General features: G+C 38.6%; 1 protein-coding gene across 3 annotated transcripts in view; it reads right to left on the reverse strand.

The window, feature by feature from the left end:
- The window catches only part of Prkd1 (protein kinase D1), a 290,171-nt gene that overhangs the window by 11,824 nt on the left and 250,867 nt on the right, over window positions 1-27,480 (reverse strand). For all 3 annotated transcript variants that reach the window (XM_085830348.1, XM_085830349.1, XM_085830347.1), the window contains 3 exons: window positions 13,254-13,415; window positions 12,570-12,668; window positions 11,444-11,711 (listed from right to left, as the gene is read on the reverse strand). In XM_085830348.1, the coding sequence (XP_085686474.1) occupies window positions 11,444-11,711; window positions 12,570-12,668; window positions 13,254-13,415 (529 nt within the window). The remainder of the gene's footprint in view (window positions 1-11,443; window positions 11,712-12,569; window positions 12,669-13,253; window positions 13,416-27,480) is intronic.

Genomic DNA, 27,480 nt, shown 5'->3' on the forward strand with positions numbered 1-27,480 from the left:
GTATTCCATCAATGGTTACTCTCTGCTTCACATTTGGTCGCATTTTCTGCTGAAGATCGGCAACATGATCTTGGAAACCATGAATTGTTTCAACACAAGCATACAGAGGTTATCACACCCGTGCCTGCCTGACTCGAGATTTAAGGTAGCAACAAAAATTAATTCCTGTCATAGAATGTTCTCTATTTCCATTCCATGCTAACATCCTTTTAAGAAAGTTATGTTTCTTCAAAAAAAAAAAAAAAAAGAGTGCTTAACACAAAGAAAGGTAAAAATCTTTAGGCGGGGAGTCTCTAGGCAGGTTCTGGAGGTTTTAGAAGTGCGTTTGGGCATTTCTATTATGCTCAGGGTTTGAACTTGGCTGCTAAATGTTTAATCTTTGTAGGCTTTTGCATATATTTCAATAGAAGTTTGAGGGTTTAAACAGAGTATTCTGGTTTATAGGTTTAGGTGGAAGGTGATGGTGGGTATCTGTCCCTGGATCCCTGCCAGTTCTGGGATGACTGGCTTTTAGGACAGATTTTTGTGTTGCAAAAGGTTGAAGGTACAAGATCATTGAAATTGGTTAACAGCTAGGTTACTATGGTGCCATGGACCATTGAATAAATGGATATAAATACGAAGAAAAACATTAAGGATCTATTCTGAACCATATCTTGGTTCAGTATTTTAGAATCAAGACTAGACAGGGGTGGGTGTGGGGAGGCACTTCCAGGCTAATTAACTGTGCAGAAAATGCTGATAGTAATAGTAAATAAGTTGGATTACACAAATAATTCCCCAACTGGCTACAGTCTAGAGCAATGGGTAATCCTGGTAAGAAAACATTTTATTGCTAAATTAAACTATTTGGATACTTCAATCCTCTACCCTCTTCTAATTGAAGAATTGGGAAATATGGGTTAGAGAAGGGTAGGGAGGGTGGGGGGAGGAACTGTGTGAAGGGGGACAGGGAGGAGGGGGCAGTGATCAGGATGTAAAGTGATAAATAAATTAATGGGAAAAACCTTTATAAGCATGAGTCAAAGCCTCAAATCTCACAGTTACTCATTATGATTCTACTTATTGTCCCCAAATCAAATCTTATGCCAAACTAAATGTACTTAAAATAAGATGGAGCTGGCTTCAGACTACCAATCATCATTGTCATCATTGTTGTTATCATCATCACTACTAGTGAATAGTTTTACTATATAGCCCAAGTTGGTTTACAGCAGCTGTTCCTCTGGCTTATAAGTGCGGGGACTATAGGAATGTGCCACTACTATACTTATTATAACACATTATATTTAACAAGAGTAACTAAACCCAAAGTTAGATCTGTTCTGAGATTCTGTTAAAAAGTAACATAATCAAAGAAGACTGTTCTTGGATCAGAATCACCAGAAGAAGAGAGACTGTGCCACTCATAAAGGTTGATGAGCCTTGATTTGGAAAAGAGGTGATGGTTAGAATTCTTCCAGCAGTGTACTGAAACACAGAGACGTTTCTGGTCATTGTATTAGGCTTTAACTAAGAGAACTTGGGCCCTTCTAATCCTGCATACTTTCTATGCCTGGAAGAAACTGAAAATATTCTGAATAATTGCTCAGTGTATTGGTATACTCTAAGGCAGTCTAAATGCTAGGTAAGATATCTTTTAGTTTGCTTAAATTATTATCTATGTTTTTGGACTATTCTCTTTTGTTATGTGGATAGAGGCAAAAATCAAATAATTACCACATTTGACCCTTTACTCAGACATCTACAATGGGTGTAGAAGCCATATTTCAGCTCAACTATGTTGAGCACAATTTTCAATTTTTATTCAAATATTACACAAATATTTTGTTATTGTGGGGATAACTAACCAATTATAAAGAAATACACTATCAACCATCCTGATAAAAGTTATGACCATTTTCTCAAGTGGCCATTTATTTAAACATGGTTCCAGAATTTTAAATTGAGGTCATTTAAAATGATTCCCCCTCTCCCCCGCAAAAAAAGAGGTTCTGACCTACATAACTCAATTCACTTTATCAACTGTGGCTGCACTCCTGGCACCCCGACAGCATTTTGAAGCACTTCTCTGGCTAGTCCCAGCACCTCTCTTGTGTCCTGTTCTGTCTGACAGTGGTGTTAATATGTTGACAAATCAATCTATTCATTAATATTCAGTAAGCTTGTGGGATCTGCATGCCACATAAACTGTTACCACACAGCTTAATTAGTAAGTTGACAATTGTCTTTCTTTTGTTTCTCATACCATTGGATGTCTGGGTCTTATGTAACTAACACTTACATTTGTGAGCTTATTTATTTATTTATTTATTTATTTATTTATTTTTTGAACAAAATGTTGTGAAAGAAGGACCTAGGCTGGTTCCATTTCACGGCAAAGCACTATTTATGAACTACTTAGCATTCTGGAGCACTGTTGGATTCTGAAAGCATACCATGTGCTGATGGTGCTCAGCATTGCTTTAGCTTTTCTTTGTATTTGTACTGGCTGTATTTTCCAATTTGGGGGTAAAATCACACTTGTAGCCAATTTTATTTGAACTTATCAAGTTGAATGGCAAAAACTACTTTAAAATAAAATGTGAATGTTTTGATACATATAGTGGTATCTTACGGCTCTTAGACATTCTGAGGTATCACATAATCTACCATATACAGCTGGAAACCGAGCTCAACTGGGAGGATACTTCAGAGCCCTGTCAATCAGAGGGAAAAGGGGGCATGGATATACGGTTGATGCTGGGAGGCCTCACTAGTGGGAAAAACCTGTTGTTACCAAATCTGATTATTAACTAATGTTGCAGTGAGGACAAGATTTGAAATCAGTGTAAGGGTATTTCCATTTTCTTCCTCATATTTATATATGTGGCATGCCAAGCCTTTCTCTTTGATCAGAATTTTTAATAACACCAACTAGTCATGTGACTCTAGGTCTGCGCAGCAAGGACACTGCAGGTGGCCTGGGAATAGGTGCTCTTTCAGACTTCACCTGTGAACACAGAAAATGATCTTCTGTCTGCAGGGGTCAGGGTCTCCTTGTGAGACAATTTCCCAGGCTGCCTCTGTGTTGATTACTGCCTTTTCGCCTCCCTAATGGCATATGAGGGAGTATCAAAACTCAGAAGGAAAAAAAAAATGTAATCTCTTCCCATGCCCATTACTAACCTTTCTCAAATGTAATGCACATCTCTAATTGAACACATCAATTTGATAATGACAATGTACTGTTACTCGAACAAATGCTGTCAAATTCCTCACTGCAAGGATGTTCTTACTCACTTAATGAGGCAACTCATACTGATGCAGACTACGTCTCTCGTTATCAGCCTTGCAGCCCTCAGTGTCTGGTGATCTATATCACTTTCTCCTTCTAAGAATAACTCTGGCAAAAGCCAAAGCTGGAAAATCAAGTCATACAGATAAAGGGGCCACAGAACTTGTGCTATGATTCAGAGCAAATGAAAGGATATGGGGAAAAGGATTCCATTGGAAATTCTCCTTTTTGTGCACATGGCAGATGTAAGAGTCATGGTGGTGTTCTCATTTACCCACTCACTATGACACCATCGTGACAGGTGTTACCGAGAAGAAAATGGAACCCCAGACCATGGTGATGAGTGATATTTATATTAAAATACTATAGATAGTTTATTTATAACTTTGAACAACTTTTAGACCATTTATGGCAGAATTATATTTATACAAATCCCCTAAACAAAAGCAAAAACAAAACCCAGTCTTTAATTCATTTTTTCAACACTTATTTTGGTCCATGAGGTTTTGTTTACTTATTTTTGCTTTTGATTAAAAAAGTTACCACACACTCCAACAAAAATATTCAGGTCCATAAGGAAAATTAAATATCAAAATAAAACCCCATCTTCTCGATACTTAGAAAACACCTATTTTCTCTATTTTTCTACTGATTTCCTATAAACTTCTAAGTGAAAGCATGTTTACATATTTCTAAAATTTTATTTATTTATTTACTTACTTACTTTTATGTGAATTAGTATTTTTATGGCATATACTTATGAGAACTATGTATGTGCCTCTTGCCCAGAGGCCAAAAGAGCACATCAGAATCCCTGGAAAGTAAGTTGCAGACCTTAGTGCGATGCCACCTGAGTTTTAGGAACTGAATGCAAGCTCAAGATAAGATTAGCCAGAGCTCTTAAGCTCTGAGCCATCTGTCTTTTCATCCTCTCAAATTTTGATAACCCTGTGCTTCTTAAAGCTTGGTCCATGATGAGATAAATTCAGAAGAGCAGATTGATTGTCTTCAGAAATTGCTGTAGCTGTTTTATATTGTTGTAGAGGAATTTTAATCTAGCAACACGGTTACTTTGGCAACCAATCCCATCCAAAGACCTTTGGAGTCTATATGATCCAGCAGAATGACACATCTTTAATCCTTCTGACTGGAATACAGACGTGCCTTTAGAACAAACCATTAATTAGAAACAGTGTAAGTAAAGTTAGTTTGTAGAAGAAAGCAGCATGTTTGAAAGTGACAAACAATAGAAGGGCAAAGTGAAAAATGAGAGAAAGAATTGAGAGAATGAATCAGAGATAGGATATCCCCAACTCCCAAGAGAACACACAGGAAAGAGAGGCTGCTAACAAGGAGCACGGAGTGAGGCATAAGGGGAGGGCAGTTCAGTTGCATTCAAATGAGTTCATTTGTGAGTTTTGTTCAGTTTGTGCAGTTACTGCAGTGCAGGCCAGCATAGACATTTGAAGCCAAAGAATAAGAAGGAGCAAGAAAATTAGAACTAACTTCCAGAGTTAGTTTGAGGCCAAGCAGAACAATTCAGTCAGAAGCCAAGAGAAGCCAGGCTGAATCAGTCATTTAAAGGAGGAGTTTTGAACCAGAAGAGTTGAGTTGAACCAGTCAGCCAGAGTTCAGAAAGAACTAGAAATGGTGAGATTATTCAGCAGTAAGTCTCCAAGATGACAATTATATCTGGTTAAAAATCTACATAGCACAACCTTGTCTCAAGAAATGCAACCACAAGAAAAGACTCATATCATTTCAGCTTTCTTGACACTGTCTTGTCCCAATTAATTTTCTTATTAAATTAATTAGACTGGCTACCTTTGTCATTTAGAACAAGCCAGGTACAAATTATGAGACAGGTAAATTCTAACATACACAGTATATGACATTATATGAAACATTAATTTTCAATTCTCTTTTAGTATGTGTGTGTGTGTGTGTGTGTGTGCGCGCGCGCGTGCGCGCATGGGGGTATGGGTAGGTGCCACAGAGTGAATATGAAAGTCTGAGAACAAGTCCCTACCATTGTGTCCTGGGGATTGAATTCTGTTTGTTAGGTTTGGTGGTGTCTTCACCCCTGAGCAGCCTCAGTGACCATTTTAAGTTTTTGATCTTTGATTAAACTGTATATTCAATGATACAACATACCCATGTTCACTACTACATATAAGAGACAGCATCTTATAGGTCTCTCAAGTTGGAGCTCATCCATTTCCTATCTTAGTAACACAAAAGTTCCACTATTCACATTCTTTTGCATGATTACAATTAAGACGTAATTAATTTAAAGGTTATCTATAGCCATTAATGAACAGCAAAATGTGAGTAATTTATATACATCTGCTGTTACTTTTTAAAATCTAGGGAATAACCCTCTTTCCGAGCAGCCTACTGGACACAACTCCCTCCTCTCTATACTGATGCTCATGCCAAGGATAATTGAAGCATCACGATGACGGTAAAACTTTTACTCCACATTTCCTGAACTGCTTAAAATCATGTCATGTGGGTCAGCTTCACTTCCCTTCACATCTTCTTGTGTTGCCTTAGATTTTATTTTTCTTTCCTTTTGAAAAACCACTCCAGTCTTTTTTTTTTATTATTTCTATTCATAGACTGAGTCTCACCTACAGTATTCTGATTCTCTTAGCAATCTCAGGAATCACTCTGATAATATACCAGATGCGACAAGCATGGAGAATTCTGTGTCTGCTCTGTTGTGAACTTTTGAAAATGCAACGGAAGGAAGGGCATACAACTGCCTGTGGCTTCCCATGGACATTTAGAAGTTATTGAAGTGACAGTGACCTTCCCTTTTCATATGATGAAGTATACTTAGCAAGTGATCACTGAAAACTAGTTCATGGGCCCTGGTTATTCCAAGAGCGGACTTAAGGTAATAGGGTGGATATGCTTAGCCCTAACAAAACTGGACTGAGCTAAAGCTCAGGTGATAGTGAGGCCGTGTCTAATTGCCATTGTAGTGATGGATACACTAGGTAATGATAAGAACAACTCAGCCAGGAGAAGTGATGAAATGAAGCACACCATCACGAATAGTATGCTTTAGAATGAGAGAGCACGATAAACTCTATTCCTGTTGGGAGACTTTCTCCTATGTACAGTGGCTTATCATCTCGATTCATTCTGTACATGAGCTTCCTTTGTATATGATACATGTATTTAGTTGCATTCATATAAGCCATATGACTTCTTATGTATCTATGTATGTGGTGCACATGTGTGCAAGTGTGTTCATATATGTGAGTATCCATTTGGAGGTCCAAGGTTAAGGTCAGGAATCTTCCATGGTTTCTCTCAACCTTATTCATTGATTCAGGGTCTCTCAATTGAACCAAGAACTCACTGACAGGACTAGTCTAGCTGGCTAGTTTGTCTGGGAGATCTTATTTCTGTCCTCAAGTTGTGGAAATACTGATGGGCCACCAAGCACAACTGCAGTTCTCACATTTGCATGGCAATCTTTCTCCACTGAAACACCACTCCAGCCTCAGTAACATTTAACTTCAGGCTTTTATTTCACATTAGCTAAGGCCAAATAAATACATTTAATAGTGCTGTCACAAATAACTATAGTAAAATATATGTATAAAACTCATATATACATAAGAGATAGATACATGGACTGGTGATAGATGGGTAGACATGAGATAATCTGGAAAGAGGCCTGAATATACAATATGATAAAGGCATTTAAATTACTACAGAGTTCTGTCAATCACTGCATTTCTAGTACAACCTCATCTAGCATGCACAATATCCTAGGCAGCAATTTATATCATCATATTTTAATTAAAAAACTAAGAGTCTGTGATAAGTAACTGGACTGAAGTTAGCATAATTGTATACATAGCACTGTCTGTCAACTCAATTCTTCATTAAACTGAAGTACAACTTCCCTGTACATTTAGAGATTTAAATATTGTACTGCTAAAATAGTGAAAACATAATAAAAGTAAACACAATAGCATAGATAATCTCTTAACGGAGGATCAAGAGGCTGGAAGTGTTGTGGATAGAAACATCTAGCCAATCAGTAAGAGAATATAGCAGTCTCTAGTGAGACTACGCCGGGGCCTAACAAACACATAAGTGGATGCTCACAGTCAGCTATTGGATGGATCAAAAGGCCCCCAATGGAGGAGCTAGAGAAAATACCCAAGGAGCTAAAGGGATCTGCAACCCTATAGGTGGAACAACATTATGAACTAACCAGTACCCCGGAGCTCTTGACTCTAGCTGCATATGTATCAAAAGATGGCCCAATCGGCCATCACTGGAAAGAGAGGCCCATTGGACTTGCAAACTTTATATGCCCCAGTACAGGGGAACGCCAGGGCCAAAAAGTGGGAGTGGGTGGGTAGGGGGTTGGGGGGAGGGTATGGTGGACTTTTGGGATAGCATTGGAAATGTAAATGAGGAAAATACCTAAAAAAAGGAGTATCTATTTCAAGGTTAGGGGCTGATGTATGAATCCGTGCTTGGTAAGCATGCTCAGTGTGTAGCTCTAGGGCAGATTCTATTTAAGTGTGAGCTAGTCTTATGACTTCACTTCAGTTTGTTAACTTGTGCTGTGCTATTTCCCACTTTCCAAAAAATATATGATCACACACACACACACAGGCACCCCACACACAAATCCTGTTTTCCCACCTGTTAATGCCTTTCTGTTTGATTTTGGTTTTAGCTCAGGATCTCTTTTCTTTATTTATTCTTTTTTTTTTTTTTTTTCTGCAGTTGCTTCCTTTCTTTTTCTTAATCAGCTTTAGCAACTCTGGGGGATAACTGAGTGATCACTCCAAGGATATGGTGGGACAGGAGCAGAGATAATTGGTACCCAATTCGAAGACTGTCTCCATAATATGCTAACTTCCATTTGAGACCAATGATAGCAGTCAGGAGCAGAAAAGCTTGGACAAGCAGGAGCAGAATTAGGACCACAAGAAAGATAACCTGAGAAGAAAGTTACCATAAAATAAAGCAGCTTTGAGAGAGTGGGAAAACAAAATGTGGGTTGCAGGAACCAGCTCAATCTAAGGTTTACTTTTTATATTCCCTAATTGAGGTTCAATACACTACCTTATTTTCTTGCTGTAAGTTTGTTATTGAAAGCTGTTATTAAAGAAAGCCCTAAAGAATTTTAAAAGAGAAGTTTGCATATAGTTTCTGAATTTACTGAGTCCATTTCTTGTTTACCAGTGACACCAACTGCTTATCTTAGAGTTCTGTAGTACACTTACTTAATTTTCACAAGCTTGGATGGACCTATCCGAGTTTGTGTAGATGCCTCTAAGGCTTTATTTCATTCAGTCTTCATCATTACCTGTCTTAGGGTTAATATTGGTCTTATGAATCACCATGACCAAAAGCAACTTGGGGGGAAAAGTGTTTATTACACTTACAGTTCCATATATCTGTTCATGATCTAAAACAGTGAAGGCAGGAACTCAAGCAGGGCAGGAACCTGTAGGCAGGAGCTGATGCAGAGGCCGTGGAAGAGTACTACTTACTGTCTTGATCCCTGTGGATCCCTTTTTCTTCTTCTTCTTTTTTAAAATAGAACCTAGGACTATCTGCAGAGGGATGGCCTGATCCACTGCTCAACAGGCTAGCCTATTGTCCAGTCTTGGGGATGCATTTTCTCAATTAGTGTTTCCACTTCTCATATGACTCTAGCATGCATTGACATGAACTTAGCAACACATTATCTTATAGTGTAGGTAGGAATCATGACCCCATTTTACAGATAATGTCATTAAGTAAAGATGGCAAATAATGATTGGTTATAGCGTCAATCTGAACTGTATCTCAGATACTAGATTACTGACTTTTGCTGTTGTAATCATGACATTGCCTTGCTTCTCACTTCACAGTATCTGGATTTCAGTGATTGTGATGTGGCTTGAAGTATCACGAGACTTCTTAGTGGTCTAATATAGTTGTGTTCACCATACCAAGTTCTAGTTTTCTTGTATGCTTGTCAGTGTCAATATGCTTTAAATTACTAGTCTCACTGAAGATTGTAATCAGGGAATTGTTTACTTTCAGTAAGACAGTGGGAAAGAATGCCTTGTGACACTTCAACTGATATTGACACAATTTAGGTTTTTATTTTCTTTACTCAACCATAAGTCATTGAGGCACAGAAATAACTCATTGGCCATCCAGACCTCAGTAAGCATTTACTACATCTCTAGGGCTTCTCCATCAAGGAAAGACCAGGAGCAGGCATGGGGATGGGGGCCAGTTTATTCCTGAGTTGATGCTCAGTCTTTTTGGGGAAAGAGAGTTTCATTTTTCCTCCTGGGCTGGTATTACTATCTCCTGGCCTGGGTGATAGGAAATCTTCTGAGCTTGGCCCAGTCAAATAAAATGTGTATTTCTTGGTCAACTACAAATGGATTTTGAATTATTCTAGATAGTTCCCTTTACTAAAATGTCTCAGATTATCTTTTCCATTCTTCAGTGATGAGTTAGTTCTACATCTCTTTTGAAAATGCAGCTCTGACTAACTAAACTATAGTGAATCTCCATTCTCTAAATTTGGAGACTGTGAATTTAAATTTAGCTGAAAATTTAAGAAAATAAATGACCATCTTTCTAAATGCATAACTCATTACCCTAGCTACATTTGTTTCAGAAACACACTTTTATATTCTATTCTGACAGATATTGTGGGTATAAACTGGGATTTCCTAATTACTGTTTTTTAAAGCCATTAATATCTATGTCTTTATCTTCTGCTCCCATTGATATAAATAGGAAAATGTCTGACTGGTGTTATGGAGGGAATTTTTTCATTTGCATCTGGCAACAGCATAAAGGTAGCATGGGGTAACCTTGTCTAACTGGCAATGTTTTCTAACAAGAAACATGTTCACTGGGAAAGAATCACTATTACACTTCAGTTTCCCCTTTTCTAATTCCTTAATTTGTTAGCCATAAACCACAGATCTTTTGTAGGCAGTCCAGATTCCTTTAAGATATATCCATCCAACTATAACTTACAAGAAATTAAGGGTACGTTAAAGGTTTTTGCTAATGGAAACAACCACTAAAGCTAGAACAATGGAGTTAGCTCTTGCCATTTAACACCATCAGTATCAAGGGGCTCATCTATTTTCAGCAGTTTACCTACAGTCTTCCCATGTCTGTACCAATGTATTCATTAATGAATAGATATCAGTATGAGGGCTATCTATGAATGTGTCATCTTACACAAATGGTGAAATCTGAATACTTACTGTGAACTTTGAACTACGTATCACCCAGAATTGACCAAGAATCCAGGGTTAGTGGCCAACCAAGCATGCTCACACTGCCTGTGCGTTCTGGCCCTGCCACTCACTAGCTTTGGGTGATTTGGGTGCCTGTTATCACTTATTACACTTAGTTTTTATGATACATATTTAAAAACAACACCTATCTTTATAGGATTGTAATGAGAATTAAATGAACCCCAAAGGATATTGACTGAAGAACTACTTTTAAAGCATTGAACTAATCATATCCCACCAGCCACTGCCATTTAAAGTAAGACGAGTCCATTATGAGGAGACAAGTATGGATTAACAAGAATATAAATTTAAATACTGTAAGCCTGCCAAGGCACCCTATTCTGAAGGAATCCTCACATATACGGATGTTCTCATATGAACAACCGCAGAGCCCTAACAGTTCTAGGAAGTGGCAAAATAAAATATTCATTCTCCGCTGCCACACAAAGTAAGACAGGAGAGAAAGTGCTTAGAATATTAATGGATACAGTATGATAATAAAAATGTCAATGTCATAACTTGTGTTGGTAAGACTTCAAAAAAAGCATAATTTAAAACCCCAGTAAAGACTCACTGCTGTCACATCCATGACAACATGCCCAATGGGAACAATTCTTCTTGGCTGTTTCACTTTCTTTTTAGCATAAACGTCCCATTTCTTTACTGGTAAACACACATTTCATCAAAAGACATTTTCGAGTTTGATTTTTGTTTCTGCTTAACCCACTTTAAAACAAATTTTTTGCTTGCTTCTACTCCAGTGAGTAAAATGAGAATTTCTTCACATTAATAATTAAAAATACAATTGAATGCCCAATACTGAAGATTGAAGTCAATGCCACCTTTGGAGTGAGGGAATTACCTTCATGAGAAATCTCCTTCCATGGGTTGGGTGGATACATGAAGGCTGCATTCTGGATCTGATCATGGATATCTTCATCTTCATTAAAAGGGAAGGTACCACTCAGGCTCACATAGATGATGACCCCAACAGACCACATGTCCAGAGAGCGGTTATAGCCCTTGTTCCTCAGAACCTCAGGTGCCAGGTAGGCTGGGGTACCCACCACTGACCTCCTAAAAGACTTCTCTCCAATGATCCGGGCAAAACCAAAATCACAGAGTTTCACCTGTTGACAGTAAGAATTTGTTCAAACAGTGAGTTTGTATTTACATTACATCGATGCTGCCAGAGTATAAATGTATTCTACAGATATTAATTGTTCCTGGTAGAAAGAAATGCTACCTTCTATTCTCTAATTTTGAATAAAGTAGTTTATATAAGAAGATAAAGCTGGTTTTTATTTATGAAAGTATTCTGAAAACTCCTTCCTATCCCAAATATCAAAAGATTAATATGGAAATAAAATATGATCCATTCTGAGAATTGGTCAGTAGGTAGGAAATCATGCAAACTGGTTATGGTGACCTTATTCCAGAGACTTATGTAAGTGAAGAATGAGGAATAAGTAGAAAGATGACTCAAGTAATCTATGGTGACTATCAAAATTAGCTCCATATTGGCCAGCAGGCAGGACCTGAATGTGTTAGCACAGCAAAGCCAGACACTCAACCTGGCAAAGTATTGCAGACTTAGGGTCCCTAGAAAAAGGTCAGGTTTTTTTCCCTATCCCTGTGTGTAAGAAAGGGAAGCTTGCCCTTGTCCCCAGCCTCAGAAGGTAGCCAGCATCTCTGGGATCCTAAGGTATCCTCAGTGTCCAGGTCATGCTTTCAACCCAGAGTGGGGGTCCACCTTTGTCCATGCAGCCCAACAGCAGATAGAGAAAGCACAGGTGAGTATTAGCAGAACAGCTTCATGAGGCGTGAGTGACACAGTGTGGTCCAGGAACAGAGGGCAGCGAGGGAAGGGAAATGCTCAGGGGAGACTTCCAGCAATTCTGGGTTTAAGGAGGGGGAAATAGGTGCAGAGAGGTTGCATGGAGCCAGCTTTCAAGCTGGTTTTCTGCTAAAGGTGGCTCTGTACTTGCCTGAGGGAAAGGGTCAGCAGATGCCAGCAACACATTTTCTGGCTTGAGGTCACAGTGAACGATGTTTTTAAAATGAAGATGTCGCAAAGCCACTAGTATCTGTAAAGAAGAGAATCATCTAAGTAACTCTGTTTTATGATATTACTAATTCATTTCAGGATATATAGCTAATTTCAAGATATGACTGAAATGAAATGCGACATAAACTTGAAATATCAAGAAACCCTGTGATGACCATTCTCGGCTGTATGTTCAAGATACTCAAAAAGTCTATAGTTAACACAGCAGGTTGCTAGGGAAAAATCCATGGAAGAAGTAGCTTACTCTCTCATGGTATTATATAGCAGCAAACACGGGTATAGGAAAAGAAACTCATCACAAGGTACAGAAAGTACTGCTTTAATTATCTGCATTGAACTAGGTCTAAGCCATGGTATTATTAAAACTTCAAGACTAGCTTTAATGCTTAGGTCAGCTTAAATGCTACTAATTTGGTATGCTGGACTCTGCACGGCAAAAATGTAAGTAAGAAGATATACTTCACCCTTGCAATCTTTTCTAGTGTAGTTTAGATCAGAAAGCGAGACCAACCAACAAGGCTAGAGAGCTATAGTTAAACAGTGATAACATCTGATATTGAACACTGTTTTTTTTTTTTTTTCCTGTCTCTAATTGATTTCTTACCTGAGTAATTAAAAACTTCGTTATGTGTTCTGGCAACCTGCCCTTTTCACTTGACAAGATCATCTCCAGCATGTCTCCATGGAGTTTTTCCATAACAACAAACACTCTTTCAGGCGTCTCAAACATACACTCCAAATTTACAACACCAGGGTGATGAAGGTTCTATTAAAGATAAATAAAGCACTTGAAGAAAATGAGTTTTTTGATACTGTTTGGCAAGCTCACTGATTACATGAAACTGTTGAAGCTTAAAGCTTGGAGAAACCAACACTTAAGATTCTTAGCACCTCCAAATTCCACATGTGCCGCCTTATATTTTTGAAATTCTAATGTTTCCAAAAAATGTATCTTTATTATCTATGCATAGTGAAGTTATTTCTATACTGTAAAACTAAGTTCTAGCATGGTGAATTGCTAATTAGGTTTTAATTAGAATACTATATTGAGATATGTATAATTTCTTAGGATCATCTCCAATATTCAGCATATTGTCTTAAAAACCATACTAGGGCACATCTATATGATTTATATTTCATGCAGAAGAGATACAATTTATACATGGAGTGCACATGACTGACTGAAGGAACATCTCAGGCAGGATCTGCCAGACTTGTTTGGCCCCACAAGCTGTCGTAGGAGGCAGAAGCTGTTACAGAGTGAAGATCACTATGAATAGGTGAGCCCCTAGTTGGTCAAAACAGCACACTATGCAGGGGTCCTTCATGGCTTAACCATATGATAAATGTTGGCACAACAGAGTAGTGGGTAGCCATGAAAGGCTACATTGTGCCTGATATGCTGTCACATACAATTCCTTCTGAGTATTATATTATTCCCTCTTTGATGGTTAAATTTCCGTGATGATCTGGCACAACTAAAGCCTTTAGTTAACTGACTTTTATGTACTTTTGTACAAAACAATAAAATCCTAAAAGCACACAGAAATGGCATATTTTATCTGTATGTCAATGAGAAACAATGACAATATCAACATAACGCATCATGAACAAAATTAACAACCCCACCACCACAGGAAGAAAAAAATGGGCACAGAAGAAGCCACAATATGTTTGTGCAGAAGTTCTGATTCTCCACAAAGTTGCCATGTGCACCATCTTATCTAAGCATATAATTACTTTCTCTATTTCATCTAACTATATCTTTCTCCAGTGTTTTGGGAAACCTGGGTTCCTTAAAGCTCTGTGTCTAGGTGAGGAACAGGTACAATGGAAAATAAAAGAGGGACAAACAGCAATGCACTTTGCTAGGTGAGTAATCTGAATGAACGTGTCAATCTGTAAGCATCCCTACCTATGCTTCTTAAACTACACAAGTTATTAGTGCTTTAAATAACCCTCTACTGACAGATCAGTTCTTCCTTTCCCTATTCCAAACCATGGCTTTAACAGACCTATATTCAGGGTGGGGCTTAGTATATATAACATAGACTGGAAAGATTCCCAAAATGTCTTAGGACTGAAATTTGGAACAGACTACTAAGGTTTTCCTGTCATCTGCTTTGTGGCATGTTCATTGCAAACTCAGAAGGACTCTACAAATGACCACTTTTAAGTATTTTTATAAAACGGACTAATGGATTTTTTTTTTGCTATTTCTCTACAAATGGCATGAGGTGTAGATAAAGATACAGATTTCAAAAGAAGCAGCTTATTCAAGACAATATCCAAGTAAAGGCCATACATACCAAAGTAGAAAAGACATTTTAGAAATGTAAACTCATGTTTCCACTGCCCTTGGCTTTCATTTTACAACAGTCTACTGCTTTATAGGTTTCCTAAAGAATGCATTAAGTGAAAGCTGAAAACTCTTCCCCAAAGTCAGCACTGTCTTCTAAACAATTGAGGACAGGGTCTTACACTATGTCCTAGTCTGGCTTAGAACTGACTATGTAACTCTGGCTAGCTTCGCAGTCATAACAATCCTCTTGCCACACTCTTCTTAGTGCTAGGAGTATAGGTGTGAGCTACCATGCCCAGTTATTTTTTCTAGATGATTTATAATGTATTCTTGAGACAAGGTAATATTTCCTCATGGATTGGTTTTATTATGGTCCCACTGAGCTAAATGATCAAATCTTTTATGTCTGATAAGAAAAAAAAATGTAGCTGGGCAGTAGTGGCACACACTTTTAATCCTAGCACTTGGGAGGCAGAGGCAGGCAGATTTCTGAGTTCGAGGCCAACCTGGTCTACAGAGTGAGCTGTATCCCAGGACAGCCAGGGCTACACAGAGAAACCCTGTCTCGAGAAAAAAAAATGTATAAAAAGGAGCAGGTCTACCTTATTTACCCAAGCTCCTACATAATATTCTTCGAAATATTTATTTAGCCTGGAGAATACATTATTTTAAAAATATAAATAGGGGAAAAATCAATCTTTTATTTCCCTGTATAATCAATGCCACACATACAATTTTTAATTATGGAACACATGGTAATTAATTGATACCTAGATGACTTGATCAGTGTTATTTTTTAATATAAACATGAATAGACCTGGAAAGTCTTCTCCCTGATGTCCCATGTAATTGACTTTGAAAATGACTGAACATAGCCTACAGGAAGAGTCCCTTGCTAACTTTTGACGTTTGCAGCAGGAATTTAGAGCATGCATTTCACAGCAGAGCCACATTCTGCAGGATTCTGACCATCTGTTTGTTGGATTTCAGAAATTTAATTTTCAGGAAATGAAACATTTGGTCAATCACAGGAAAAATGGTGCCCTTTCACACATTGCAGACTATGACATCTCTATGGAGGGAATGTAAGGGCTTTCGAAAGCTGGGAGGAAATACCATTTGGAGATAAGACAAGAATCTCTTTGACCTAGGCTCCTAGAAAGTTATGTGTAGTGAAAGGATACCCATTCCTAGAAGCAAGGCATGTTATGAGGACATGAATTAACTAAGCTGCACTTTTGGTTTCCATGAGTGCACTACATTTCGTATACATTTGCCTGCATAGTGCTACCTCAGCACTTCTACTTTAATGTTAATGGAGTTGCTTTCTTTTATAACCAGAGTATTTATTGCTGACATTATGTTGTGATAAGCTATCACTACCATGTTGTCACCTTCTCTCTTCTGCACTATTCTATTCAAACACATAGGGGCTAGAGATAAGAGAATAAAAGAAATTAGATTGAACATAGCATTCAACATTTTAGGAGCAGAGCATTTCTGTGAGGGCTTCTGACTATTTCATTGGAAGGCTATGTGATTCAGTTCATACTGCAATAGGAAAAACTAAAACATGACAAATTCAGACAAAGGATTCAAAACAGCATGGTGAACCGAAGGAGGGACAACCCACTGCATAGAAGAGATCAGGAGTGTGAGGTGTCATTGTTATGAAAGACTCTGAAAGGAGCCCCTCGCTCAGGCCTCAGGACAATAGTGGACACCCAAGAACTCATGATAGACCGAGCTTGTTGCAAACCACATGAGGCTTTATTCCGGGAAAGCCAGAGCTCTGGGGATGACTCATATCCCACGCAGGGGTAGAGGAGTTGACCTCAAGGGGAAAGAGGTCCCAGTTTTTATAGGCCCTCAGGGGGGAAAGGACAAGGGGGAGAGTAGGGGATTTCCAGATCTAAACAAAGTCTATTCTCAGGAAATGGGTATGGGAGGGGTACAAGGAAAGAGTGTGGTGCAGGTGTAGCAACTCAGGATTGGCCGGGCTGTGGTTGCTGGGGAGATTTTCTGACTCTTTCTCAGCAACCAATATCACAAACACCTGGCAATGGGCTTCATCAGTGCGCACACACATAGGTTCAAGGAATGGTCAAAATATTGGCAGACACACAGGTTCAAGGAGTGGCCAGAGCATTGTGCACCTCTATTTTTCTAAATCAGTGAAGCTAGTTCTGCTAATAGTGACATCTATCTTGCCAATTTCAGGGCTTCTGTGACCTTTTACATTCTGTCAGGATCTTTCAGTTAAAGGTATGGGACTGACTCTTTTTCTGCCCTTATTCAGTGTTGAGAAAAATCACAGCATTCTATCCATTTTCCAATTAAAGGTCTCTTACAATTTCTGCTCTATTTAGTGGTCCCAGAAGTCATAATCACCTAATGCTGTAAAAGGAAATGGCTTATAATGCCTTGATAGATATGGAAAAGTTATTTTGTGGGGGAAAGTATGAAATGCTGGTTAAAAATGGTATCCACTTTGATTGGAAGCTCTCTTGAATTTCAGAAACTTATAACCATCTGTCTTTTGGAACATATATTCATTGAAGAATTTCCAACAATGAACTAGTGTCTTTCTACCCAAATTTGCCATCTTTATCGTCTTTTGGTATCCAATGAATTCCTGAGGCCCAACACCTGAGGGTTCCTCTAAAAACAGACTTGTTCCTTTCTCTGAAAAACATACTGTACTTTACAACTGAAGGCCCACTCCTTCTCTCCATCGGATCCCCTAGCCTTTGTCCTCATCAGTGTACCTAGGTTTTACTCTTACATATTTCCTTAACCTACTGCTGTGTTAATAGATCTTGTTTTGGGATTGTTTTCCTTCAAGGTAATCATGAAAGGAGTGATACTAGGGTTTCCCAAGGTGATTCTGGTTTATAAGGTGAGCATCACTAGCTTCAAGACTACCTACTTCCTTTCAGCAAAGAACAGCAAACCCATCAGTCCCTGTTTGCTTTCATCTCCCAGCTCACCACTTCTCTTGAAGTATCTGCTCTTCTCCACATACTACACCCTGCTATTCGTTCCCCAGCGCACACACCTGTTATCCCCTCAGCCTACATGAGGCCATTGGTTTGGTACAGACGCAGTTGTTGGAAAGCTTTCAATGACTCCTGTTAAGTTGGATCCCCTCTCCATTTTCCCGAAACTTTGGTACAATCTTCTTCTATAGCATTTATATTACCTTGTTATTGACTTCATTTCTCTACCTATCTCCTTAGGGTCCATACTGAATCAACTGAGCTCTCTGCCTAGCATCTGGAATATATTAGATGTTAAGGAAAAATGAACCTTGTGTACTGCCTGACTTTATTATTACTTGAATAATATTCCTTATGATATAAATGATTTTATTTTAGGTATGCTAATATATATGTAATATTTGGTGATGATATACTGCCATCAGATTATATACAGTGATTTCTTATCTGTAGAAAACATTGTCAACTCACTGAATTCTTAGTAGGCAACTTCTGGATTCACATAATGAAATGCTACTTAATGCTTTTTTTTTAATTACAAAAACTAATTCTATAGAGTCAAATGTCAGAAATGTTATTGCTAAGATGTGTTCCAATTGATTTACCTAATAGCAAGGATATGAAGAAGCCATTATCATTTACTTGCTAGGGATCAGCCCTCAAAATATGGCAGTTTTGACACCTGTTCATTTTCTTTCTTAGGAACAAACCCATGTTTTCCCTCTCATCTAGATGATGTGTGCTTGTTCTATGTTTATTATTATTATTATTCATGAGTAGTTTTCATTTCACATCAGTCTAAAAAGCACTAGAAAAGTGGCCAAAAAGAGACCAGGAAGGCAGCTGAAGCTGAAGGGTCAAAGATTTCTTCTATGAGACCTCCTCCCATCATGGGCATTCTTTCTTACATGATTCCTAAGTTCATTATCTTCCTGAGGATGAAGGGAAAATAGCAGGCTATTTGTACAGTACTAATTGTGGTACCTGTTTTCAATAGAAACCAGTTTCAACTCCCTTCCTTTTGTTGGGTTTCTGTTTTAACTTGGAACAGGCAAGGCTCCACTTACAGCCTCAGGGCCACAAGCAGCATGTCTGGAGCAGGTTCTTTGGAGGTAGTCCCCACAAATTTGGATCCCCACACAAATTTGGATTTCTGACACTGTGCAAATAAGTGGGTGATAATGTCCTCTTTAATTCACTGACTGAATATTGATGATGATAAGGATATCCCCTTTGACCTGCATCAGGATAGTAACAAATGCCACAATCTCTCCCTTCATCTTTGCCATCTCCCCATCAATTTCCTTGCTGCTGGCACATAGTAAAAGCACCATAAACCAAAACCTCATAATTCTGTGGGAAAGACATCTTATGAGCTCCTCTGTTTTCTCTGATATGAATTCCCTGTGCAGAAATTAAGTTGTTAGGGCACCGTTCTCCTACGTGGGGTCTCTGAGGGACAACCTGCCTCCTAGTTTATTCTGGAAGTTGACTAAGTGCTGAAGTGACAGTACCCATTCCCTAGTGGCTGTAGGCCAGGAGGCCCTGAGCTTCCTGAGTTGCTCAATTTCTTCAGCACCGGTCTTTCCCTACTCATTATATGCTGAATTTTCACATTCAAAAACTCCCATCTGGGTTTGGTCCCTCCTCTGCTTCCAGCTGGAGAGGACCCTTTACTTAAGGACTTATGTGCCAGCTTAGGCCAATCATTCTAACATAAACTATTCTGACTAACATAAGATAACCATCCTATTTTATTCTATGTTAGTTACTTTTCTATTGAACTGATAAAAACATCATGATTATGTAACATAATAAGAAGGGCTTATTTTAGGTTTACAGTTTTAGTGACATAAGAGTCCATCGCCATTACAGCAGGGAAGCATGATAGAAGGCAGACACAGTACTCAGAACAGCACCTGAGAGCTCACATCTCAAACCACAAACAGGAAGCAGAGAAAGAAAATTGAAATGGCACATATTCTTAAACTCTAGTGATGTGGGTGTTTCTTCCAGCAAGGATACACCTCTTAAAACTCTCAAGAGTGTTACTAACTGGGCACTACGTATTTCAATGCCTGAACTTATGGGGCCATATCTCATTCAAGCCACTGCATTCTATTCTTTGGTCTCCATAGTCTCAAGTCCATATCATGCTGAAAATACATTTAGTCAAACTACAAAAATCCCATAGTCATTAGTCTTAACACTACTTAAAAGTTCAGTCTCTTCTGAAATTCAAGACACTCTTTTAATTGTAAGCCAGTATATAATCAAAAAGAAAATTACATACTTCCAAAATACAATGACAACAACTATATATTATTATGCTAAAAGGGAGAAATGGGGACAGGGTAAGAAAATATGGGACCAAGTCTAACAGGGGAAACTCCAAATCCTTAAGCTCCATGAAAGATGGCCCCACCTCTCCAGTTTGGCTGCCTTTAAGACACATCTCCCTTTTGGGCTGGCTTTACTCCCTGTGTACAGCAATCTGATGTCTTCTGGCTCTGGCATCTCAAATATCTTGGGGTCTCCAGTGTAACCCAAGCTTCAGTTCTAGAGCTTCATCCAATGGCCTCTCAGGTCCTCCAGACTTTCTGCCTGGCCTCAGAAGGTTTCTGGAACTGTGGTGGAAGATTTCATAATTCTTAAACTAATATATCCCTCATGACTGTAAATCCACCACCATATAGACATGGATGCAAGTTCCAACTTTGGCCCATAGCTTGGGATGGACCCTGGCACACTGGGTCATATTTGCAGGACATTTGTTTGTAGTTCTTTTCTAGGAACAGAAAGTTCCTTAAGCCTTTCTTCTCTCAACTTAGAAGCTTACCTGGGTGTAATCTCACCCTGAGGGCACCTAAACGTTTATTCCAATTCAGGTCAGGCCTCACTCCTTAAGCACAAGCCTTGGTTCTAACACTAAATTTCCTGGTACTCTAATTATCTTCAAATTGTAAATTTGTATTTCTTTCTGCTCATTTTTCTCTTTTTCACTGTAGACCAACATAAGAATGATAACTAATAATCACCATGGACAGTTGATATTAGCCAAAAATGAAATCTCTACCAAAGCAATCAGTCCATTATTTTTAAATTTAGTCAAAGGTAAGTTCATAGAATAAAGTCAGAAACATCCCCACTGTATTCCAAAATATCACAAGAATGTTCTCTAGCCCAGTTGTTAAAGTTATTCCACTGGGAAGCGTCTTGAGCCAGGTCCTTACTCTAGTCTCCCACTAGAATGGCACACTAAGCTCCATTTACAGTCTTCTATCATTTCTTTTCCAGTGTAGATTTCAAATTCTTCCACTTTCTTCCATAAAACATCAATATCAGGCCTGTGACACAATATCCCAATACACTTTGTGATACAAATCCTGTCTTCAGTAACTTTTCTACTGCTGTGATAAATAACCATGGCCAACTTATTGAAGGGCTGATTTGGGGCTTACAGTTTCAGAGGGGATAAGAAGAGCCCACCATCATCATATCAGGGGACTTGGAGAGTAAGAAGCCACAGAGGCAGGAATAGCTGAGACCTCACATCTCCGAAAGTAAGCACATGAAGAGAGAGAGAGAGAGAGAGAGAGAGAGAGAGAGAGAGAGAGAGAGAGAGAGAGAGAGAGAGAGAGAGAGAGAGAGAGAGAGAGACAGAGAACTCCAAATGGCCAGAGGCTTTAAACTCTCTTGGGTCCCCAATAAAATACTTTCTCTAGCAAGGCCACACTGAAGGGGAATAAGTATAGAAAGCCAATTATTAGATACTGATATACTGATTTATTAGTGATTTACTTAAAGCACTGCTTGTACTGTCCATTTGCCAACCATGACTTCACTTGTTACTTGGAGCAGACTGACCTGGAAAAACAGCTAATACATGGGTAATGGTTGCCCTTAACAACCTGTTGACTGCCATATATGGTTCTACAAGTCTTTCTTGATTGTCTGCCCCACTTTGTGGTTTTAGAGTATAAAATGAAAACATAAAGTGGACCCAGAATTGAAGCCTTTCAGAACCTGTTCTGATATCAGTCCACCACTGAATTTTCTTTTCTTTCACTCTCATTGGTGTTGGACTGCTTATTCCACCGAGTCCCTCAAAAGCATCCTTGAAGTCTCTTTTCAAAGTATCACTAACTGGGGACCAAGTATTCAAATACCAGAGTCTAGGAAGAAACATCTCATTCAAAAATATGTCTTTAATTGTATCTATAGAGTCCCTCATGCCACCAAAATAGCGCATATATATATATATATATTGTCTATAATTCTAATATCAAACTACCATTATTTAGTCAGCCTACAATATTCCTCATTACTTATTTGGAAATATGAGATCTTTGCCTTTTCCCTCTGGAAAATTGGAAAGCAGGGAAAGACTACATACACATCTGTAATAAATATTACTTATTGCTTTTTTATTTGTAAATGAACTCAAGCGTCTATAAGCGTCTTGTAGGCGCTCAGATCAACATGATGGCAGCCATCTTGACTTATAACTAATTTGACCCTCTAGAATTATCTTACTCAGTTTTCTTGTTAGGTCCTCAAATTGGTATAAATAAGCTGAAACAATGAGAGAATTACATGAAGCTTTTAAACTGGATGTCATCACTGATAATGAGCCCCCTGTGACATTAGCTCAAGAAGACAGGTATATTCTGCTCTGGGTGATCCCCTTTTTACTTTTGTTTCAATCAATGTAAGTGACCATACTTCTCTGGAAGCACAGGGATCTACTCTTGTTGTTGCTACCAAGGACCACATTTCTCTCTGTAGACCCACCATGCATGGAATGCTTTTGCCTGCATCTGTTTGCATCTTTGTTCTCAGCCCCAAGGCTACTTGGGATTGCTTTCACATAAATGGCCAGTAATTTATAGAAGAACTGGAAATCCCTATTAGGAGTAGGGAAAAAGAAATATATACAGACATCATAAATTGGCTTTGTATCAGGATGGGTAGCCTCTTTGTTAAATGTTGTAGACTGTTGTGTGAATATGAGAAAAAAAATGACTGGGTTTGGAGAAGCCTATTTCTGAGTGCTGCTTATCCCACATTAGTGAGAAATGCTAGTATTGCATCATGGCTATGAAAATTTAATTGGCTATGAGAACAAGCCGAGTGAATGAAATGATAATAGAATCAGGGAGTTTCAATTAGAAAGAGATCTGAATCTCTCTAGCTTTTTGAGTCTTCAACCTGAGAACATGTAAAACTGAAACCCAAGTGCTTCTGCTTTGTGGCTTGGGACATTTTCAAAGAAAAAGTATGAGCTATTATTTTGAGATCAGAATGTGAAGAAGACAATGGGAATCCTTAGGAGGAGGAGGAGGAGGGAGAGGAGGAGGAGGAGGAGGCAGAGGAGGAGGAGGAGGAGGATGATAAAGAAAAGTCTGTGGTAGAGCACAGGCCTCTCCTGCTAGTGAACTTGGATTTTTGTTTTGATTAATATCCCCATGCAGACAGGGGTGGTGGTGGTAGCAGTAGGGTCCTGCAATTCCTTATTCCTATACTCTTGCAGTTGCTAAACATTGTAGAAGTGTGTAAACTTTCTAGGCAGATTGTAAGTGCCTGGATAGTGAGGCTGTTGGTGGGAACTGAAGCCAAGAAAATGAATAACATTACTACTTACCCACCTTTAGATTACACCTCACAATGCCAATAGATAAGGAAACCATTTCTTTGTATATACTGGATCATCTTGGGTACAAGAACCAAGTCCACTACAAAGGACCTGGCAAGGCAGAGGCCTCCATGGAAGTGTGGAGGAAGTCCAGGGTATTTGGCTTGAATGGGGCATGCAAGAAGTCATTTGTACCCTGTCATTTGTTTTTATGCCCAGAATACAAGAATGGCATCACCTGCCACTCTTCCTCTTTAGCCCAGTTGTCACAGAAAATCATCTGAGCTACAGATGTTCACTTAGGTGATTCTAGCTGCTTCATTGTTCTCAAAAGAGTATCCTCAATGCCAATGTCCTCATCCTTGGATATGTTCTCTAGGAAAGACATTACCAGAGCTTGGTAGGGGAATTTAAAGTCAAGACTTTGGTAGTACAGAGAATACTGGGTGGTACAGAAAATGAGACTGTAAAATCCTTCCTAGTTCTAGAAGGGTATTCAACAATAGTCAGGACACCCACCAGGCTGATACACTGAGACTAGAGAAGCTAGGAAACATCTTGAGCAGGTTCAGATTTAGGCAGCTGCCAGTTGTACCTATCTGTATGGCCCTGCTTGGCTGGTAAAAACAGTAAAGGCAATCAGAGGGTAATGACTGAAATGAATGGAGTTGAATATGGTGTGTGAAATATGAACATGTGGAAGGCTGTCCTTAGGCATGGCATGAGTGTTATCCAGTCATATTGCCAGCAGCCAGGAGACTTACACAGTATTGCTACTAGAAACTCTAGAGTGAAGGTAAGGAAAGCCTACAAGGACCTATTTCTCTCTAAGGCTATAAGAAGTCAAGGGTTGTTTAAGGGAGGGAACATAGGATCCATCCCTCCTTGAGGGTGTATAAATAGTTAATAGCTGCTGAAAAAAATTAACAAATTTATAGTGGTATAGTCTACAAGTTCCAGAAGATAAACCTATTTAAGCTTATTGGTTCATTAAGCGAGACGTGGGTAGAATTCTTTGTCTATGTGCTCTCTGTGGTGAAGAGATACTTGCTCATCTGCCTAGGAAAACACACACTGAGCACAACAAAGTGCTGCCTATTCATGCTGTAGTGTCTAATAAATTATCCAGGTCCTAGAAAAATATTATGTCTTGCATTGCACATGGGGAAACAGCAATCAGTATCAGACCAGTGTATGATGTACGTGTGTGCATGCCTGAGTTTGTATGATGTGTGAGTGATATATGTGTATGTGTATTTGCATGTGTGTGTGTGATATGTGTATATGTGTGTGATGTATGTGTGTGAGGTATGATGTGTGTGTATATATGTGGGGGTGTACACATCCTATATATGGAGGTTATAGTATAATGCAGATATTAGTGCTGGCCTTCTATCTTGTTTGATGAATGATCTTTTGCTGTGGAGGGGATTTTTGAGGGGGTAGATGTAAATGTCATGGTAGCTGGCCCATGAGTTCCCATAGAAACCCTGCACTGGATGGCAGTGCTTTATCCACAGTCTGGAGAGCCTCTTTTAACTGTTAATGAAAACAGACATGCTTTATCTTTGCATCAAGAAAGGGCATGGACTTTGGGGAGTTATCTCATGATTAACACTCCAGTGTTTGTTTCACATATACACTTATGCGAAATTTGCTGTAACATCTTGCATTCTACTAAGTGGAATTTGCTCAGTAGCAAGTATAGGGGTGGATGAGGGGAACAAGATCAGTGCATGTTTAGTTAAAAGGTTGCTTAATGCTGTCATTCATATATATCCTTGAACATGCCCAGACACTACTCAATCATTCTCAAGTCCACTAAGCCTGGAATGCTTCCATCACGTTTTAGATATCAGAGTTGCTCCAGAGATGTGGTAAATATAATGAGTCCTCTACTTTCCTTACAAAAGGAGAGACAGCTAAGTGCAAATGGAAGCCAGCATGCTGAGAAGAAACCCTCTCATCTCTCAGGCTCTTCTGCTCTTCCTTGATTTTTTAGTGTCCAGGATAATATAAAATGTCACGTTCTCTACACGGCATCAGGAATTTTTCAGGCAAATCAAGAGAATGAGAAAAAAACCTCATGGACTGTGAGAAAAGATTTGTAAAAGAGTCATTTTATTGAGTCATTTAACTTTATAAGGGATTGCTCCTGCTGGGAGTGGTGGTGCACTAATCCCAGCACTTGGGAGGCAGAGGCAGGCAGATTTCTGAATTCCAGGCCAGCCTGGTCTACAAAGTGAGTTCTAGGACAGCCAGGGCTACACAGAGAAACCCTGTCTCGAAAAAACAAAAAAACAAAACAAAATAAGGGATTGCTCCTAAATATATCCAAAGAGTTTCCAAGACTTAATGATATAAAAAAAATTAGTAAAATAAATATGAGTGAAGGATTGGCACCTCTCAAAGGATGGAAAAAAAACCCTATACATCATATATCATCAAGGAAATTAAAATTAAGCAACATATTGGTACAGACCTGTTAGAAGTACATGTAGACACCTGAATATCAGTAACAGCAGATTCTAATGAGGAGGTAGGGTTGCAGTGCTCTTGGTCATAGACATGAGAATGCAAACTGCCCCCACCACCATGGAAGACAGTAACAATCTCTTGTAAAACTATGTATACTTTGATTGCACGCTCTAACAATTATGCACCTTGGTACTTACACTCAAACATTCAAAAGAGCTTGTAAATTAATTTTTAAAACCATCTTTACTTGCAATAGCTGAAACTTGGAGGCAAGATATCCTTCAGCAGATGAATGGATAACTCATGGCATATCCAGATAATGAAATGCTACTCCACCCTAAAACATAAGTTATCAAGCCACAAAGAGTCTATGTATCTATCTCTATGTATGCTTGTTTCTATGTATATGTGTGTTTGTACATATGTATCATGTGTTCATCTATCTATCTATCTATCTATCTATCAATCTATCACATCACAATTTTAAAAACATCAATCAGTCTACATGAACAGCACAATGTAGATTTTAACCCACAATCTGGTTTAATTCATAGGATTATGATTATCAGTATTTTTATATGAATGATTCACTTTATAATTTTGGAGGATAGGAAGACTAGTTTCTATCAAGACAACTCAATGACAAACTCCACATACTCTGTATCTTGAAGATAAGCGTATAGATCTTCAAACCCCAATAAGGACACAACTCCTAGTAAAATTTAGACAAGGGATATAATATTAGAGAAGTCATGTAATATTTAAAAGCCAATAACAATGATTCAAAGACTGAAACTAATGATTCAAGCTAATATGGGCGGGGGAAAACAAGAGTTCTTAATCATAGACAAAGAACTAACAGGAAACTAAGAAAAGATGAGAGCAGGAGACATAGTCTACTCCAGGGAAGAGCACACCAATACCAAATAGCCCAGAAAATAGAAAATAGACATACAAGTAACATCATGCACACTGCACAGGTTTTATATATTATATGCAAATAAAAATAATATTATTAGAAAACTATAGCTATGCCTCTCTCCCGTCCATGCCTTCACTGATTTGTGCTTAGATTTGTATGAGAATCCCTTGAATATTACTCTTAAATTTCTAATGTGATTCCTACTTCGATAGTTATTTTAGAAGGATATTTTCTTTGCTGAGGTGGATTTTCAGAGAACTGTCCCTTTCTCCCATCTACTTGCTTGCTTATCAGAAAGCTGTACAGCTTCTTTTGACTTTACTAACGTCACATCTTCTTTTGTAGTATCCTGATTTCCAGATCACAGTCAGGATCCATGATTGTTTTCACCAGACTTTCCAGCATCTCTGATTTGGAGACCATTATACCTGACAACCCAAGTAGACTCTAAATAACTTCAAGGGTTTCATTCATTTCTATGTGGTCCAGCAGACC

This window comes from Mus caroli, unplaced genomic scaffold, assembly GCF_978045245.1.
Source record: "Mus caroli unplaced genomic scaffold, Mus_caroli_1 scaffold_14, whole genome shotgun sequence".
NCBI classification, from domain to species: Eukaryota; Metazoa; Chordata; class Mammalia; order Rodentia; family Muridae; genus Mus; species Mus caroli.